The sequence below is a fragment of the Motacilla alba genome, unplaced genomic scaffold, assembly GCF_015832195.1.
Source record: "Motacilla alba alba isolate MOTALB_02 unplaced genomic scaffold, Motacilla_alba_V1.0_pri HiC_scaffold_28, whole genome shotgun sequence".
In the NCBI taxonomy this organism is placed as follows: Eukaryota; Metazoa; Chordata; class Aves; order Passeriformes; family Motacillidae; genus Motacilla; species Motacilla alba.
In genome coordinates this window covers 533,434-549,680 of record NW_024037374.1, presented here as the reverse complement: position 1 = coordinate 549,680, position 16,247 = coordinate 533,434, and the positions used below count along the sequence as shown (strand labels likewise).

At 57.3% G+C, this 16,247-nt stretch overlaps 1 protein-coding gene, 1 long non-coding RNA gene and 3 other non-coding genes across 5 annotated transcripts in view; 4 read left to right on the top strand and 1 right to left on the bottom strand.

The window, feature by feature from the left end:
- Positions 1-106: 106 nt before the first annotated feature.
- LOC119696458 lies at positions 107-190 on the top strand. The gene has a single exon (XR_005255594.1). It is a non-coding gene; the product is annotated as a small nucleolar RNA SNORD45 (small nucleolar RNA).
- A 2,603-nt stretch (positions 191-2,793) lies between these two features.
- LOC119696452 lies at positions 2,794-2,877 on the top strand. Its single transcript, XR_005255588.1, has one exon. It is a non-coding gene; the product is annotated as a small nucleolar RNA SNORD45 (small nucleolar RNA).
- Positions 2,878-3,985: 1,108 nt separating this feature from the next.
- On the top strand, positions 3,986-4,069 carry LOC119696457. Its single transcript, XR_005255593.1, has one exon. It is a non-coding gene; the product is annotated as a small nucleolar RNA SNORD45 (small nucleolar RNA).
- LOC119696395 lies at positions 4,004-4,842 on the top strand. The gene is made up of 2 exons (XR_005255569.1): positions 4,004-4,267; positions 4,442-4,842. It is a non-coding gene; the product is annotated as an uncharacterized LOC119696395 (long non-coding RNA).
- Positions 4,843-7,028: 2,186 nt separating this feature from the next.
- Positions 7,029-16,247, bottom strand: part of LOC119696381 (tenascin-X-like) — a 35,856-nt gene continuing 26,637 nt past the window's right edge. The window contains 11 exon segments of the mRNA XM_038126097.1: positions 7,029-7,259; positions 7,733-7,929; positions 8,183-8,344; positions 8,901-8,997; positions 9,292-9,443; positions 10,361-10,493; positions 10,791-10,915; positions 12,279-12,644; positions 13,345-13,716; positions 14,442-14,822; positions 15,567-15,917. Of these exon segments, the coding sequence (XP_037982025.1) occupies positions 7,179-7,259; positions 7,733-7,929; positions 8,183-8,344; positions 8,901-8,997; positions 9,292-9,443; positions 10,361-10,493; positions 10,791-10,915; positions 12,279-12,644; positions 13,345-13,716; positions 14,442-14,822; positions 15,567-15,917 (2,417 nt within the window). The 3' untranslated portion in view covers positions 7,029-7,178.

Here is a 16,247-nt window from a genome sequence, read left to right as displayed (position 1 = left end):
TGATTTTCAGGTCAATTCTGGGAGTTGTCTTTCTGGGGGATACTTTCTTCTCTGTCAGCCTTGTTTCCTTCTCTCTAGACCTTAAATGGTTGAACAGCACTTGTCGGGCCTGGGATGAGCGCTGGCATGTATTATCTGAGCAGAGCTGATGTCTCTCACCGCTTTAGCTCTAGAATTACTCTGAGGCCCGGCAAGCCCCCGATCGCTCCGGCAGTGCAGCTTTTCCCACTTGTGGGATCGAGTCCTCGTGCCAGCCTGGGAGCCAGCTTGAGGAGAGGGGGACTTGGTTGGGAGCTGCCCCATTGCCCGGTGGGCTGAGCCGTGGGTTCTGTGCCCCGGCAGGGCTCTCACGTGGCCCGAGTTCCATGGCTTAGCAGTTTGTGTCCAGGTGCGTGTGGGAATGTTGTCTCAGGGTGTCCCTGAGCCCCCGTGTGCTGGCAGAGCTGTGCAGGTTCTGCGTGTGCAGCTGGGCTGGTGCAGCTCCAGGTGGGAGTGTGGAGGCGGGAAGTGGCAGCTCTGGTCAGCGTGGCCGTAAACCTGGAATGTTTTGTGCTTCTTGCAGGTGTCCGGTTGAGCCTGGGATGTTCTGGCCAGCCCAGATGTATGATCCAGCATTGTTGAGGGTCCCCATGGCCGCAGGTCCTGGTGGGGTGTGTCAGGTGAGGTTTGAGGTGACTCATGTACCAGCAAGGTGCCGGGGCTTTGGATGTGCAGTGGGATCTGCAGCAGGTGGGACGGTGTTGCTGGGTGTGTGCTCAGGGACAGGCAGCTCCCTGTGGCTGTGCTGGGCTCCTGTCAGCTCCCAAGGCATTGTTTTGTGGGGGGGAGGCGTAGGAAGGGGGCCAGGGGTGCTTGTCTGTTCAGGGCCTTTTGTGTCTGCAGAGCCCCGGGTTGGGCCTTTGTTGCCTTATTTCCCGCAGGAATGTGGCCCTTTTTTCTTGGTATATAATATTCCTTGTTTCGTTTGTATATCCTGGGCGACACAAGCATCCTCATCCCGACTGTGACTGGGCAAAGCCGCTGAGCCTCAGGTCCCTGCAGGCAGGAGGTGGCGCCGAGGGGGACGGTGGCAGTGGTTTCACGTGGGTGTCCCAGGGTTGAGTCCATAGTGATGGTGTTCCCTGTCCCTTCCCTGGTGGCACAGGTCCTGTGTCACCCAGGAGCTGTTGTTCCCAGCCTGCAATGATGGCTGTCCCTTGTCCCATGTCACGGGGGCGGTGCTGGTCTCGTGCTGGTGTCCTCTGAGGCCCTGTCCCTGCTTCCCACCCACCCCTTAGTTAGAGTGGGTGAACAAACAGGCAGAGACCTGAGCAGCTGGGGGGCACTGGGGGGAAGGCAAAGGCAACCCATGGATGTTCGTAATTCCAGAGGAGGCAGCCTTCCTTCTTTCCACCCTGGAAAGGTCTGGAAGTTGCTGTTTTTTGGGAAGCTGGCCAAGTTGTTTGCTGTCAGAGATGCAGAGGAGGTCCCGGTGCACTTGGAGCAGCCTGAGGACAGGGAGCCGCTGAGGAGAAGTTGTTGGAGAGCTGTGTGCTGTGGGAGGGATGCCAGCCTGGGGCAGGGGAAGGAGCCCCGACTGCTCTCCCTGGCAGCAGCAGGAGGCGATGGTGTTATGATGTGCTTATCAAATTTTTTGGAGAAATGCGTCTGCCTGAACCGAGGTGCCAACAAGACCATAACCCAAAGTCAATAGTAGGGATTTTATTTAAGTGTAAATGAGACAGAAATAGAAAAAGGGAGGGGGGCAAGGAGAGTAGAGAAAGATGGCGATAGATAAGGGAGAAGATATCACTACTCCGTGGGTCTGAAGGGCATCGCATTGGGTCTCTCCATGGGGTCATCTGGGTGTTGAGGATCCCCCTATGAGTCACATGGATTATTATTCATGACAGCCAGGTGGGAATGTCCAGGTACCTCCCCAGGAAGGGGGGTCATCTTTGACACGGTATCTGGCAACAGACTCTGGATCTGTTGCGTCAGATGCAGTGCTCTGGTGAAGGCCTCAGGAAATGGAAAGGAGTGTGAGGCTATTTGGGGGTCTTTGATGGTTTCTAGCCCCTCCTCAGCTGCCCCTCACATGAATGTCCCGTGTGTGTGTGTGGCCTGCGGGTTGTGGTTTTTACAACTGAGCCCATTTTTGTAAGGGAGGATGGGTGTTCACTGCCTCTGACCAGAAGTTGTGGCACACACCGAAAACTTCTCTTCCAAGCCTGTGGCTGGGGGGAGTGTGTGCAAAGCTCAGGGGATTGGGTCTGTGGGCCATGGCCTCCACCACACCACACCCACCCAGAGGTGATTTTCAGGTCAATCCGGGAGTTGTCTTTCTGGGGGATACTTTCTTCTCTGTCAGCCTTGTTCCCTTCTCTCTAGACCTTAGATGGTTGAACAGCAGTGTCACATTATCTGTGTCAGCTTCCCTTAGGCAGCTAAAGTCACAGTCCGAAGCAGGGAGGGCTGGGCTTCAGTGGTTGCAGCATCTTTACACTGTTCATTCCTAAAAGGGCAAAGTATCCTTCGTAGCAATGTGTGAGCTATTGACCACAGTGTTTCGGTGTCTCAAAGATGGGAAGGGAGGGGGATGGGGGGTGAGAGGCATTGTTGTCGGCGGATGGAGCACAGAGCTGCCCAGGGAGAGCCCCTGAGGGTGCCAGTGCCGGGGCTGTGGAAGGGGCAGCTCCAAGGGCTGCGCTGCGGGGCCCGGCTGCAGGCGCAGGGAGCGTCCCGCGCTGGCAACGGTGGCTCCGGGCTGGGAGGGCCGGGCCCAGGAGGAGGAGGAGGAGGAGGCACTTGTCGGGCCCGGGATGAGCGCTGGCATGTATTATCTGAGCGGAGCTGATGTCTCTCACCGCTTTAGCTCTAGAATTCCTCTGAGGCCCGGCAAGCCCCCGATCGCTCCGGCAGTGGAGCTTTTCCCACTTGTGGGATCGAGTCCTCGTGCCAGCCTGGGAGGCAGCTTGAGGAGAGGGGGACTTGGTTGGGATCTGCCCCATTGCCCGGTGGGCTGAGCCGTGGGTTCTGTGCCCCGGCAGGGCTCTCACGTGGCCCGAGTTCCATGGCTTGGCAGTTTGTGTCCAGGTGCGTGTGGGAATGTTGTCTCAGGGTGTCCCTGAGCCCCCGTATGCTGGCAGAGCTGTGCAGGTTCTGCATGTGCAGCTGGGCTGGTGCAGCTCCAGGTGGGAGTGTGGAGGCGGGAAGTGGCAGCTCTGGTCAGCGTGGCCCTAAACCTGGAATGTTTTGTGCTTCTTGCAGGTGTCCGGTTGAGCCTGGGACGTTCTGGCCAGCCCAGATGTATGATCCAGCATTGTTGAGAGTCCCCATGGCCGCAGGTCACGGTGGTGTCAGGTGAGGCTTGTGGTGACTCCGGTGCCAGCGAGGTCTCAGGGATCCCGGGGTTGGATGTGCAGTGGGATCTGCAGCAGCTGGGAAGGTGTTGCTGGCAGTTTGCTCCAATGCATTAAATTTTGTGACAGCCAGTTGGGAATGCTCAGGTTCCTCTCCAGGGAAGGGGATGAGGGGGTTTGCAAGTTTGACACAGTGTCTGGCAACAGACTCTGGATCTGTTGCATTCCATTGCTCTGGTGAAGGCCTCAGGAAATGGAAAGGCGTGTGAGGATATTTGGGGGTCTTTGATGGTTTCTAGCCCCTGCTCAGCTGCCCCTCACATGAATGTCCCGTTTTTGTGTTCCCTTACTGGGCTGGTGGTTTTTACAACGGAGCCCATTTTTGTAAGGAAAGATGGGTGTTCACTGCCTCTGACCAGAAGTTGTGGCACACACCGAAAACCTCTCTTCCAAGCCTGTGGCTGGGGGGAGTGTGTGCAAACCTCAGGGGATTGGGTCTGTGGGCCATGGCCTCCACCACACCACACCCACCCAGAGGTGATTTTCAGGTCAATTCCGGGAGTTGTCTTTCTGGGGGATACTTTCTTCTCTGTCAGCCTTGTTTCCTTCTCTCTAGACCTTAGATGGTTGAACAGCACTTGTCGGGCCTGGGATGAGCGCTGGCATGTATTATCTGAGCAGAGCTGATGTCTCTCACCGCTTTAGCTCTAGAATTACTCTGAGGCCCGGCAAGCCCCCGATCGCTCCGGCAGTGCAGCTTTTCCCACTTGTGGGATCGAGTCCTCGTGCCAGCCTGGGAGGCAGCTTGAGGAGAGGGGGACTTGGTTGGGATCTGCCCCATTGCCCGGTGGGCTGAGCCGTGGGTTCTGTGCCCCGGCAGGGCTCTCACGTGGCCCGAGTTCCATGGCTTGGCAGTTTGTGTCCAGGTGCGTGTGGGAATGTTGTCTCAGGGTGTCCCTGAGCCCCCGTGTGCTGGCAGGGCTGTGCAGGTTCTGCGTGTGCAGCTGGGCTGGTGCAGCTCCAGGTGGGAGTGTGGAGGCGGGAAGTGGCAGCTCTGGTCAGCGTGGCCCTAAACCTGGAATGTTTTGTGCTTCTTGCAGGTGTCCGGTTGAGCCTGGGACGTTCTGGCCAGCCCAGATGTATGATCCAGCATTGTTGAGAGTCCCCATGGCCGCAGGTCCTGGTGGGGTGTGTCAGGTGAGGTTTGAGGTGACTCATGTACCAGCAAGGTGCCGGGGCTTTGGATGTGCAGTGGGATCTGCAGCAGCTGGGAAGGTGTTGCTGGGTGTGTGCTCAGGGACATGCAGCTCCCTGTGGCTGTCCTTGGCCTCTTGTCGGCTCTCGAGGCATTAATTTGTGGGGAGGTGTAGGAAAGGGGCCAGTGCCTTCTGTTAGTTCAGGGCCTTTTGTGTTTCTGAAGTCCAGGTTTTGCTTTTTATGCTGTATTTTCTGTAGGAATTTGAGTGTTTTTTTGATTTTATTAAAACTGTTTTATGTGTCATTTTTGTGTCCTTGGAGAGATCATGATCATCCTACGGGGAGGAGGGAGAGCTCAGGAAGGAGGAATAATGGGGCCAAGCTGCTTGTTGGACTTGTTTTACTTCTCAACATTTTCTGATGTTTTTGGCAATAACTTCAGCTAAATTTCTCTATTTGAGTCTGTTTTCACAGTGATCAGTGAGATATTTCTCCCCGCCCTTATCTCAAGGCATGAGCCTTTCCGTATATTTTCTCTCCCCTTTCTGCTGAGAAGAGCAGTCATAAAGGAGCTTTGCTGGGTACCTCTCATCTAGCCAGTGTCAGATCAAAAGATGGACCGTGTGACACTGTGTGTTCTTGTTGGTTTCTATCTCTTGTGATAGTTGTGCGCATCAACAGGGAGGCAAAATGTGGGATCCTGAGTCTCTAGATCCAAAATATTACCAGTTCCATATGTATGTGTCACTGCTAGCAGAGGTACCATGTGTTCCCTCTTTCTGGGCGCAGTGGATCCTCTCAGAGGTGCTGACACCACCAGGCAGGACACCCATGGACCCTTCTAAACATCCAGCTTTGCGCATGGAGCAGCTTTCCCTGGAAGGGCTGAGGCTCTGGGCATGGCTGGGGTTGAGGAGACCAGCCCTGAGCACTGGCCATGCTGTGCTGGTGATCCCACAGCTATAACGTGAAGCCACCCACCAACAGCTCCCAGAGGCAGATCACTCCATCTCCAGGGCCCCTCAGCTCCCAGCGCAGCCTTTCTTTCTGGAATTCCCCTGGGGCTGACCCCAGCCTCAAACCCAACATCTCCATGTGTCACCCCTTACTCCTGTCAAATCTATTGGCTGAACGGGGTCTGGACTGGCCCCTCTTGCTGGGACACCAGGACCCTGGGATCAGGGAAAACAAGGTGAGAAGGACAGCAGGGTCACAGGCAACGGGAAGAGCTGCATGAAAAGGATCTCCAGTCTCTGGAGGCACTGGAGAGCGCTTGGGAATGGTGGCATTGGGACACCATGGCTGGGCGTGGGGCAGTGCTGGGGTGGTCACGGTGCCCAGCTCCAGCCCATTCCCAGCACTGCTGCCCCAAACTGCTCCAGGCCCCTGGGGGAAGATCCCCTGCCCAGCCCCACCGTCCCACCTAGGACCACTGTGTCCTGCTGCATCACCCCAATCCTGCTCTGCTCAGCTGTCCCTGACATCGGGTCCCAGCAGGGCCGTGGCTCCAGACTGGGCTGGCACTGGGACACAGCTCCCACAGAGCCCCTGGCCCCAGGGATGGCCCTGCCCTGCCCTCGGCCCAGCGCTGGCCCTGAGCAGGGTTTGCCCTTCGGGCTGGGGCCAGCTGGAGTCCAGGATTCCTCCTGGAGCAGGAAGCCCTCAGGACATGGGGTCCCCACAAGGGCTGGGCACAGATGCAGCTGTGGCTGTCTGTCACCTGTGCCAGCACCTTTCTGTGTAGATCCCATCCCTACCTCTGGAGCAGTTCTGGTAGGACCCCAGGCCGTGCACTCCAGTGAGATTTAGCTGCTCATGGAGCCCCAACTGCTGGAGCCTTTCCCAATCTTTATCGTGGGATAAAGGACCCCAGGAATCCTGAGGTGCTGGAAGAGATCCATGACCCAGGGACAAAAAGTGGCTTTGCAGGGACAGAACCTCAACCCCAGATCAGGGATTGGACCCTCACACCTAGGTCAGGGATTGAATTCCCACTCCATGTCAGGAGCTGAGTGACCGTGACATGACCATGAAATGGAGATGACCATGGGCTCATTGTGACACAAAATTACGATGACACAACCATGAGGTGCCTGTGATAATAAGATGACCATGACCAGGAGACAACGATGATGTGACCACAGCATGACCATGACACAGATCCATCTCTGAGTCTCAGGAGGACACCCAGGGTGTTCTAGGGCATTGTTTTCCCTGACCCCGTGACCTCTGTTTTTGGCTTCACTGGATGGTTCATCCCATCCCACCCCATCCCTGTCCACATGTTCATGTTGCCCAGGCTGGGACATCTCAGCAGGGCCAGTGGGGGATTGGGTCCAGCACTTCAAGCGACACTGGGACCAGAACTGCAAGAACCATTTGCAGCTGCCCTCCTCACCAAGGGGATGACCTTGACTCTGGAATGACCCTGACCTCAGTCTGACTCTGTGCTCTCTCCCACCCCAGTTCCTGGTTCACCACAGGACCGGGGAGTCACCATCAGCTTTTATTACCCCCCAATAAAAGTTTCACCTTTGAGTCTCCCCAAGTCCCATCTGGGACCCCTCAGCACCCAGGGGGCCCCCCAGACTTTGGGATCCCCTAACCCCAGCACTCAGGGACCCCTCCCCCCCAGCCCCCTCAGCCACGCTGTGGCCGCAGCTTCATCTCGGTGAAGGGGATAGAGACGTTGAAGCCTTTCCAGGGGAACCAGTGGATGCCCTGTGGGGAAGGAGGGATCAGAACCCTTGTAGATTTCCAGAGATTCCCCCTTAAGTCCCCGTAGAGTCCTACAGACCATAGAGACCCCCATAGACCCTCATAGATTTCTATGGGCACTCATGGACCCTCACAGATCTCTACAGACAGACCCCCAGAAATCACATAGATCCCAACAGGCACTATAGAGTCACATAGACCCTGTTTTCCACAGAGCCCTATGAGACCCTTAGAGACCCCCACAGATCTCGCCACAGGTTCCCTCATACACCCTCAACCCCACCATAGTCCTATAGTCCATCTAAAGGCACCCCCAGACCTCCCTATCCACTCCCACAGCCCCCCCAAGCCTCCTACAGCCCCCTAAAAATGCCCAACAGCCCCTTGCAAAGCCCCCTCAGACCCCCCCAAATTCCCTCATAGCCCCTCCATAACCCCCCAGCCCCCTTCTCCATGGCCCCCCCTCGCCCTGGTACCTGGTGGTCTCGGGGGGTCCCGTAGCGCCCGTTCAGGTTGGCGTAGTGGCAGTTGCGGTACCACCAGGCTCCCCCGTAGGCCACGGCGCAGGGGGGGGGCCGGGGCCGCCCCGAGGGGTCCCGGCGGTCCCGAGGGTCTCGGAAGTCCCGGTCCCGTGTCGAGAAGGGGCTGCCCGAGTGGTAGGAGAGGGCGTCCCCTGCGGGGGGCGCTGTCAGCGCCCCCAGGGACCCCCAAACCCACCAGGAACCACCAAAACCCACCAGAAACCCCCAGAGGCCCCAAAAACGCACCAAAGATTCCCAAAACACCCCAAGGACCCTAAAACCCACCAGGGACTTCACAGACCCCTGCCAGCTAGTGGGCCCCAAAACCCCCAGGGATCCAGAATCCCACCAGGACCCACAGAATTCCCCAACGTCCCCGGGACCCCCCGACCCCGCTCTGCGCACCGGCGGTGCCGCTGAACGCTCCCACTCTGAGCCGATATCGCTCCTCGGCGCCGCCGACAGCGAAGTCGCGATAGAGCGCGAAGGCAGAGTCGCGGGCAGTCCGCAGGTCAACGCGCAGCTCCGTAGGGGTCGCGGTCGTCAGCTCGTGCAGCGCCTCGTTGCCTGCGCCCCAAAATCGTCCAGCACCCCCAGAAATCCTGTGGGCCCCCCGAGTTCTCCCCCCCTCCCAACTCCTCTCCTGCGTGTCCCCTGAAATACTGGGGACCCCTCAAACGCCTGGGGACCCCTCAAGTGCCCCCTGGACCCTTCGGGATCACCCTGAACTCCTGGATGCTCCCCCACGAAACTCCTGGAGACCCTCCAAGTCCTTCCCGGACCCCTGGGGCCCCAAAACCAGACCTGAACGTCTGGGGATCCCCCGAGTCCCTCCAAACCCTTGCTCGAACTCCCCAGTCTCCTTGGTCAGTGCCTTGTTCCCTGCACCCCCACAACCTGACTCCCAATTGCCTGGACCTCCCCTGGATCCTATGAGTCCCCCCCCTTGGCCCCCTGGCGATCCCCGAAGTTCTGGGGCCCCACTGAGTACTCCCTGCTGCCACCTCAAAGTTCTCCCGTCCCCCAAACCCCCAGAGAGCCTCCGTTGGCCCCACGTACCCTCACATTTTTACATGTCTCCTCCAGCCCCGGGGTCCCCCCAAACCCCCAGTGCCCCCCTCACCGAGCCAGAATTCGCCGCTGACGTTGCCAAAGCCGCGGGCGTACGACTCCCACCCTCTCCAGAAGTCAGTGCTCCCGTCCTGGCGGCGCTGGAACACCTGGGGAGGGGGAGTCAGGGGCACCCCAAAACCCCCCTGACTCCCCATACCCCTATTTCTCTCCCATAAACCTGTAGAAGGCCCCCAGCCCCTCCCAGTTCCCCCCAGTTCCCCTTCCAGTGCCTCCCCATCACCCCTCAACCGCCCCAATGCCCCCCAACACCCTCTGCTTCTCCTGCAGGACACCCTATTGCCCCCAAAGCCCCTCTTACCCTTCCCCAGAACTCCATATAGCCTCCCATAACCCCCTGCAGAAGCTCCCCCCACCAGTGCCCCCAGTGCTCCCAGTCCCACCAGCCAGCCGCCGCCGTCTGTCTCCATGTCACAGAAGACCCTGAGGGGCCGGGCCGGGTCCCCCCGGAGGAAGATGAGGGTCTCCCGCGAGGGGCCCGGCCCGTTCAGCTGCTCCTCGGCGCAGTCCCGGGGGTGCGAGTGAGGGAGGGGGGCTGGGGGGACACGAGGGTCCCCTCAGACACCCCAAGGGCTTCTGCGGACTCAGAGGTGCTGGTGCCCCCTCCCCAGAAAGACGCAGAATCCCCGACTCAATAACTGCCCCACCCCTATCAGGGACCCAGGGGGTCGGGTGTTCCCCACCCAATAACCGCCCTCCCCAGGACCCAGCCCGAACCCCCAGTATTCACCCCCCACGAAGGACACAACCCTCCCAAAAGGACTCAGGCGACACCCCAATGTGTCCCTTAGGAACTCAGGTGTCTTGGTGCCATCCCCAGGATCTCAGCCACCCCCAGATGATCCAGCTGTCCCGCCGAAGGACACAGTCCCCCCCCAAAAAGGACCCAGGGGTACAGGTGTCCTGCAATAGGTTTTCCCCTCTCCAGTGACCCAGCTGTCCTTGTCCTAGTCCCACAAAACAACACCCCCCCTCCCCAAGGACCCAGCCCCCCCAAACGGACCCAGGTAATGGGGTGCCTCTCTCAAGGACCCACCCTTGCCCATCAACCCAACCCTTCCCCCAAAGGACCCGGGCACCCCCCAGGTAACCCCCCCAAGGGACCCAGATACCTGGGACCCCCGCTCACTCCAGGACACCAACACCCAAAAGACCCAAGTGTCTGGTTGTGTACTGCCCCCCACCCCCCCAAATAACCCCCTTCTTCCAAAAGGACTCAGGTGTTTGGGTGCCCCCCCACCATAACCCAACCCCTCCCCGGGTGTCCCCCTCCCATGGACGCACCCACCCCCTCAAAAGCACCCGGGGGGTCCAAATGTCCTCCAAAGTTCCAGCCCTCCCTCCAAGGGACATAGCTTCCCCTACCAATAACCCCGCCCTCCACAAAAGGACCCCATGGTCCAGGTGCACCCCCCTAATGACCCCTCCCCACCCCTAGCTCCCCCCACTCACGAGTGTCAAAGGTGGCCTCGAGGGGGGCCGTTTGGGGGTCTCCCCCTCGGCCCCACAACCGCACCCCATAGTGTCCTGCCGGCTCTAGCCCCCACAGCTGCCGCGACGTTGCCTCAGGAGGCAGCCACAGGGTCTGGGGGCACGATGAGTATTGGGGTATCCCTGGGGGATAGTGGAGTCCCCAGGGAGGTATTGGTGTGCCCAGGGAGGGTATTGGTGTGCCCAAAGGCATTATTGGGGTCCCCCAGAAGTGTATTGGGGTGCCATTACCAAAGGAGGGTAATGGGATACCCTCAGGTGTTATTGGGGTCCCCAGGGGTATTACTGGGATACTTGAAGGAATCCAGGGGGTTATGGGGTCCCCCAAGGAGATATTGGGGGGACACCCTGGGTGTTCTGGCGTTTTTAGGATCCTTTGGGGGACCGTTACCTGCTGGGGTCCGCCAGGGGGGCCATACTCCAGCTCATAGCCATCAGGGGGGGCGTGCAGGGGGTCCCAGTGCAGCCAGGCACTACGGGGCCACACAGAGCCCACCCAGAGGGTCCCTGGGGCGCCTGGGGAAGGACACAATGCTGTCACCTCAGACAGCCCAGCTGACACCCCAAAATCTCCCACTGATACTCCAAAAACCACTGTTGCCACTACAATCCGCCCCCCCCCTGCATTCTGCTCATACCCCAAACTCTCCCACGGGCCCCCCAGCTCTGCCCACACACTGCGCCAAATGGAGATGCCCCAGTTCTCCCTCATTTTCCCCAGTCACCCTCAGTTTCCCCCAATGCCTGCCAGACCTGTTTCCTTCAGTACCTCCCAGTCCCCAGATCCACCCAGTTCCCCCAGAGTTCTTCCCAGTGCCCAGTTTCCCCCAGTACTTAGCAGTCCCTATCTCCACCCTAGTCCCCAGTCCCCCCCTGGACACAGTTTCCCCTCATTCTCCAGTCACATCCATTCCCAGCTCCCCTCAATCTCCCTCAGACCTGTTTCCCCCAGTCCCTTCAGTCTCCAGTTCCCTCCAGTTCCTCCCAGACCCAGTTCCCCCAGTGTCTCACAATCCCCTCCCAGTTGCCCCCAGGCCTCTGAGTCCCCAGTTGCCCCCAGTTCACCCCAGTCCTGTTTCCCCCAGTTCCTCACACCCTCCAGTTGTCCCTAGTTCCTCCAGTTCCTCCAGTTCCCCCAGTCCTCGGTTCTCCTGCCAGTTGCCCCCACTGCTACATTGTCCCTAATCTCGAGTTCCCTGCAGTCCTCTGGCTACCCCCAGCTCCCAGTTTCCCTCAGTTCTCCCAAGTACCCTCATTCCCAGCTGCTCCCAATCCCCATCTAGTCCCAGTTCCCCACTGTTCTCCCTGGTCCCCACTGAGCTGTCCCAATCCCCTCCAATTCTCAAATTCCCCCTAGTCACCCCAATAACTAATCCCCCATATTCCTCCAGTTCCCCCAAGTACCCTGTCCCTCCCAGTTCACAGATGCCCACAGCTACACAGTACCCCCAAAATTCTCCCCAGTGCCCAGCTTTGCCCAGTCTTTGCCAGTCCTCAGCTCCACCCCAGCCCCAGTTCACCCCAGTTCCCCCCATTTCCCAATTCCACACAGTTTCACCCAGGCCCCCAATTGTTCTAGCCAGTTCCCCTAGCTGTTCCCAGTTCCTCAGGCCCCAGCTGATCAGAGTCCCTCCAGGTGTTGCACTCCCTCTAATCTCCAGTCCCCTCCAATCCCTGGTTGCCTCCAGTTCCCATTTTCCCCTGAATTCCCCAGTCCTCAGTGCCCACCGAGCTCCCTAGTTCCCCTCATTTCTCTGGCTCCCCCAGTACAGACCTGTTCCCCAGTTCCTCCCAGCTCCCCCTGGGCCCCACTCCCAGCCCTGTCCCCACTCCAGCTCATTCCCTGAGGGGCTCTGGGGGAGTCCTTGCAGCCCCTTACCAGTGATGGCCTCAGTGGAGACATGGTCAATCCTTTTCCCACTCTGCAGCCCATAGAGGTGGAAGCGGTATCGCTGGGAAGGGGACAGCCCCGGCACCACCACCGAGCGGGACCCGCCATCGACGGGCAGGGCCTGGGGCTGGCCCTGGGCATCCCGGTACTGCAGCATGAAGGAGTCAAAGAAGCCCTCGGGGACACTCCACTGCAACTGCACAGAGCTGGGTGTGACACTGGAGACCTTCAGCTCCCCCAGCACTGCCTGTGCCTGGGGGGCTGCAGATGGGGTGGTATCAGTTGCGGGGTCTTTTCCTTTGGAGTCCTCAGGTTGGGGCTCCTCTGAGGGCAGCTCCTCTTTCTTGGCTGTGGCTGCAATGGAGACAGGATGATGATGCATGTGAGAATCCATGTGTTTATCCAAATGTCCGTCCATCCATCCATCCATCCATCCATCCATCCATCCATCCAATCATGTTTCTTTCCATGCACCTTTTACATCAAAGCCTTTTACATGGTTTTTTAACCTTTTCCTCCATTGGATCATCCAGTCACCCAACTACTGACCTGATACATCAAACCGCCAATAAATTGCCCCAACACTCATCATGCATCATCCATCTTTATCTGTCCATTATCCATCATCAATCTAACATCCAACATATATCTCACCCAGGAGCCCCTCATCCATCAATCCATCGTCCATAACCATCCATGCATCATCTCTCCCTCCCTCCCTCCCTCCCACTCCAGAGCCCACATCCATCCATCGATCCATCTATCCATCCATCCATCCATCCATCCATCCATCCATCCATCCATCCATCCACCCACCCATCCATCCATCCACTGATCAACCCACCAACAATCATCCATCCATCATCCAATCATACCCTCCATCCATCATCCATCCATCAACTGATCCATCCTCCATCCACTCACTCCTGTACCTCTCTATACCCTTCATTCACCAGCATGTTCCTCCATCACTTGATCCCTCCATCTATCCCTCCATCTGTCATTCTTCATCCCTTCATTCACACACCCTCACCCCTCTGATCTTCCTCCACACCTGTGACGATGTCAGTAGAGGCGCGGTCAATCCTCTTCCTGCCCCTCAGCCCATAGAGGTGGAAGCGGTACTGCTGGGAAGGGGACAGCCCCGGCACCGTCACTGAGCGGGACCCGCCATCGATGGGCAGGGCCTGGGGCTGGCCCTGGGCATCCCGGTACTGCAGCATGAAGGAGTCAAAGGAGCCCTTGGGGACGCTCCAATGCAGCTGCACAGAGCTGGAGGTGACACTGGAGACTCTCAGCTCCCCCAACACTGCCCGTGTTGAGGGGGTCTCAGTGAATGGGGACCCAACTGGGAGATCTTTAGGTTGGGGCTCCTCTGGTTGGAGCTCCTCTGAAGGCATGGGTAGCTCATCCAAGTTGGTTGCAGCTGCAATGAAGAGGAGATGGTGATGGGTATCCACATGTACATTCAAAAGTGCATTCATCATACACAAAATGAGACATCATTCATCATCCATCCATCCATCCATCCATCCATCCATCCATCCATCCATCCATCCATCCATCCATCCATTTATTCATCCATCTATTCCTCCATCAATCTCACCCAACATCCAACCCAATGCCCTAACCAATCCTGCAATCATCTCTCCAACTCTTTCTCTCTGCATCCACTCAAGCTTTCACCTCTTCCACCACCCATTTCCCATGGATAATCTTCCATCCTCGAGGACGTTCAACCACCCAGCAGGAATGCACCATCCATCTCTACTTCCCAATTCCATCCAAACACACATCCACGTCTTGACCTTCTTCCATCAACCTGGGAAGAAATCCACTTACAATCCACTCCAGAATCCATTCAACCATTCTGTTCTTCAACCATCATGGATGGATCATGATCATGATCATGATGGAAGATGATAATAATGATGGTGATGGTGATGATGATGGATGATAGATAAAGAAGAGGATGATGACAATGATGGTGGATGATGGCAGGTGCTGGTCAGTAGGTTGGTAGAAGGGTTGATGATTGATTGCCTTGTGCTAGGGTCTGTGGGCAATAGATGGCAGGTAGAGGTGAGATGGCCATGATCGATGAATCCATTCATACTGTGATCCATCTGGTCCTCTTGCCATCCCCCTCACCTGTAACAGCTTCAGTGGAGGTATGGTAGACCCTCTTCCTACCCTGCAGCCCATAGAGGTGGAAGCGGTACCGCTGGGAAGGGGACAGCCCTGGCACCGTCACTGAGCGAGACCCGCCATCAATGGGCAGGGCCTGGGGCTGGCCCTGGGCATCCCGGTACTGCAGCATGAAGGAATCAAAGGAGCCCCTGGGGACAGTCCAGTGCAGCTGCACAGAGCTGGGTGTGACACTGGAGACCTTCAGCTCCCCCAGCACTGCCCGTGCCGAGGGGGCCTCAGATGGAGGGTCCTCAGCTGGGGGATGTGCAGTTTCACGATCCTCATCTGGGGGGCCCCCAGTTGTGGTGTCCATTGAGGGTGGAGGCAGATCCTCTGGGTCAGCTACAGGAACAACAGAGACAGGACAATGATGGGTGTGGGCATTGGTATGTCCATTCAATTCATATGTCCATCGATCATCCACCCATCTATCCATCATGCACCATTTCCTCCAGTCTCTTCTCACCATTCCCTCCACACCCATCACTGAGCATTTACCCCAGCCCCATTCAATCAATCACTGACTCTTCCATGGACTTGCTGACTAGCATCTGCCATCATCCACCATCTTCATCATTGTCATAATCAACATATTCTGTCTTCTTGATTCATCCAATATCCACCGTCATCCATCCATCCATCCATCCATCCATCCATCCATCCATCCATCCATCCATCCATCTCTTCATCACACCACCCTCCCATGGTTCCAGTCATCTCTCCATCTCCAAGCTGTCTCTAATTTCCCTACCCAATTCCACCCATTGGTCCTTCCTGTCCACATTACCATCAACCATCAAGAAGTCACAAGTCCCAAAAAACATTCACTTAATGATTGATACTAAATCCCACCTGCCTACAAACAACCCCCATCATCCATCACCCATATATCCAGCCCTCCATGGACCCATTCACTATCCATTTCTGCAGGCATCCAATGATGTTCATGTCCATCCTTCTACTCATTAGTCCATCCAACCCTCCAGGCATCCATCCATAATCCACTTTTTTCTCCATCTTTCCATAAGTCTCTCCATCCCTACTTCCATCTCCCCAATCCTTCCACCCTCTGACCTTTCTCCTCACCTGTGACAACATCGGTGGAGACACGGTCAATCCTCCTCCTGTCCCGCAGCCCATAGAGGTGGAAGCGGTACCGCTGGGATGGGGACAGCCCCGGCACCGTCACTGAGCGAGACCCCCCATCGACAGCCAGGGCCTGGGGCTGGCCCTGGGCATCCCGGTACTGCAGCGTGAAGGAGTCAAAGGAGCCCTCGGGGACGTTCCAGTGCAGCTGCACAGAGTTGGGTGTGACACTGGAGACCCTCAACTTCCCCAGCACCACCTGTCCCTGGTTGGTCTCTGTTTGGTGCTGCTCAGGGTTGTGGTCTTCAGGTTGGGGCTCCTGTGATGGTAGCGCCAGCTGCTGAGGCACTGCTGCATCTGTGATGGAGAAGGAATGATGATAGGTGTGAGAATCGACATGTTCATTGAACTGTCCATCACACCATCCATCCATCCATCCATCCATCCATCCATCCATCCATCCATCCATCCATCCACACTTTCTTCTCCTGCACCATTCATTCCAGTATCTGTCATCCACCATCCCTCAATCCAGCCACGTGGCTTTCAACGTGGCTTTTCCTACAATGGATTCTTTAGCTTCTTCCTCCATTGAATCATTCAGTAATCAAGCCGTTGATTGGATCTGTGAAAGCACCTGCCCCAACACCCATCATCATCATCATCATCATCATCACCATC